At 52.4% G+C, this 2042-nt stretch overlaps 1 protein-coding gene across 1 annotated transcript in view; it reads right to left on the bottom strand.

The window, feature by feature from the left end:
• Window positions 1-921, bottom strand: part of CALR3 (calreticulin 3) — a 25586-nt gene extending 24665 nt beyond the window's left edge. The window contains exons 1-2 of the mRNA XM_012663581.1: window positions 831-921; window positions 552-653 (exon numbers count right to left, since the gene is read on the bottom strand). Coding sequence (XP_012519035.1) covers window positions 552-653; window positions 831-921 — 193 coding nt within the window. The remainder of the gene's footprint in view (window positions 1-551; window positions 654-830) is intronic.
• Window positions 922-2042: the final 1121 nt, after the last annotated feature.

The following is a 2042-nucleotide window of genomic DNA, read 5'->3' as shown; positions in this document are numbered from 1 at the left end:
TTTTTTCCCCAACTATTAAAAAACGTAAAACCACTCTCAGCTCTCTGGCTATACAAAAACAGATGGCAGACCAGCTGTTGTTCACTGACCTTTGATCATCAGACATGAGAAGATGCCAGAATAGAGATTATCCTTGGGGTCAAGAGGCTACTGATTAGGGTAGGCCGGGGGCATTCAAGGGAGTTCTCTTTGAGGAGGAAAACTGAAAATGTTACTTATCTTGACCTGCCTGTACAGATGTAAAAATTCATCCTGATGTAACGTTTACCTCCACATTTTCTTCTTTCTTACGTGAAAATAAAAATGAGAAGTACCCCCTCACCTTTTCCCCTCTGATCCCCGAACTCATTTGACTAGGGCTTATGAGGCGGGTGACCTTGGGCAATAAAGAAAGAAGAAAGAAAACAAAAAACAAGGCAACCAAGATTCTACTTTTTGCCTTAGGATCCCCCGCCGTGAAATGGGAGTACGAGCGCTAGGGTGTGCCACGACTACCTTGACAGGCTGCTGGGGAGGCTGAGCATTCTATTTTCTCCTGATTCTACACCAACCTTTGTCTTTCTCTATATGGCCATAAAATTTCCCCGCCGAGAGTCTGAAATGCCCAAGTCGGGAGTCATTGGTAGACTGCACCCATCGGTTTCTCCAGCGCTCTGTGGAGGGAAACAACACCGGTTAGCGCTGCAAACTGTCCATTTGAGTCCAGAGGGTCAGTGGGGGAGGTCCGTGGGGTCAGGCCTGGGGACAGTGGCGACTCTGGCCATCTTTTGGCAGTAGGCGGTGGGATGGGGTAGCTTACACCCCCGCCACCACGGACGTGGCCCCTTCACCTCCGTCTAGAAATTCTTCCTGGAAGTAGACGGCAGCGAGCGCCACCTGCAGCACGCAGACAGCCCAGAGCGTAACGCGAGCCCCGGCCATGGGAGCGTGCGCGGCGCTGTCTCTGGTAACCGCCCCTTTCTTGGCTCCTGGCCGTCTAGGCGGCTGGCCAGGCCCGCCCCTGAACTACAGCTCCCGTCACGCCTTGCGATTATGACCTGAGGCACCATTGGTCCCCGGTGAGCGGTGCTCACTAGGCCCGCCCCTGAACTACAACTCCCGTCACACCTAGCGATTGTGACCTGGGGAGCCATTGGTCCCCAGAGCGCGCTGTGTGCCGGGAAATGTAGTATCTTCCGCTCTGGCGCGGTTGCCAAGGGCAACGGTCCCCTTGGGGCCTGAGTGCCTGGCTGGAGTGCAGTGGCGGCCTCAGCTGATGGACAACGTGGAAGGAAATCGGCAGAGCCGGTGGGGCGGCGACCGAGCAGGGCGCCCGAGCTCGCGAGAGGGGCTGCGGGGAAAGGGGGGCGCTCCCGGGCTGGACTGGTCGGGCGGTGGAAGGGCGGTCCCGCACCTCAGTTTCCCCATCTCTGGGGACCACGAGACCGTGTTCCAGCGCGATCTCTTCAAGGCCGGAGAGAACAGCTGAATAGTCTGAGGGGCGCCAGTGTTTTTAAAGTTCGTTTTGTTGATTTTTAACAAATTCATTGAGGTATCATTGACGTATCATAACGTTCGCCACTTTTAAGTGCGCGACTCCGCTCTTCTTAGTAAATTTACACAGTTGTGCAACAGTCGCCACGATCTTGCTTTAGAACGTCCCAGGACCCAACGGGATACCTCCTGTCCCTTTGCAGTCCATCCCCGCTCCCATCCCAGCCCGAGGCTCCCACGGATCTGCTGAGTCTATAGATCTCCCTTTTTCTGAACAATTCTGACCAATGAAATCGCCGTAGTGTGTGTGGCGTTTTGGATCTGGCTACTTTCCCTTCGTATGATGTGTTTGAGATTCTTGCATGCTGTTACATCAGTATTTGTTCTTTTTTTCTTCTTCTTCTAGTTTATTTTTTCTTTCGTCCCCTCACTAACCGCTAGACTTCCAGGGGTGTTCGTTCTTTTATTGCTGAATAGTAATTCCTCTGTAAGGGTGGACCATAGTACTTCATCCATTCACTAGTTAATGCACATTTGGGTTGTTTCCACTTTTTTTTTTTTTTTTTTTT

This window comes from Propithecus coquereli, unplaced genomic scaffold (assembly GCF_000956105.1).
Source record: "Propithecus coquereli isolate 6110/MARCELLA unplaced genomic scaffold, Pcoq_1.0 Scaffold811, whole genome shotgun sequence".
Classification (NCBI taxonomy): domain Eukaryota; kingdom Metazoa; phylum Chordata; class Mammalia; order Primates; family Indriidae; genus Propithecus; species Propithecus coquereli.
This window is presented reverse-complemented; position numbering and strand designations above follow the sequence as displayed.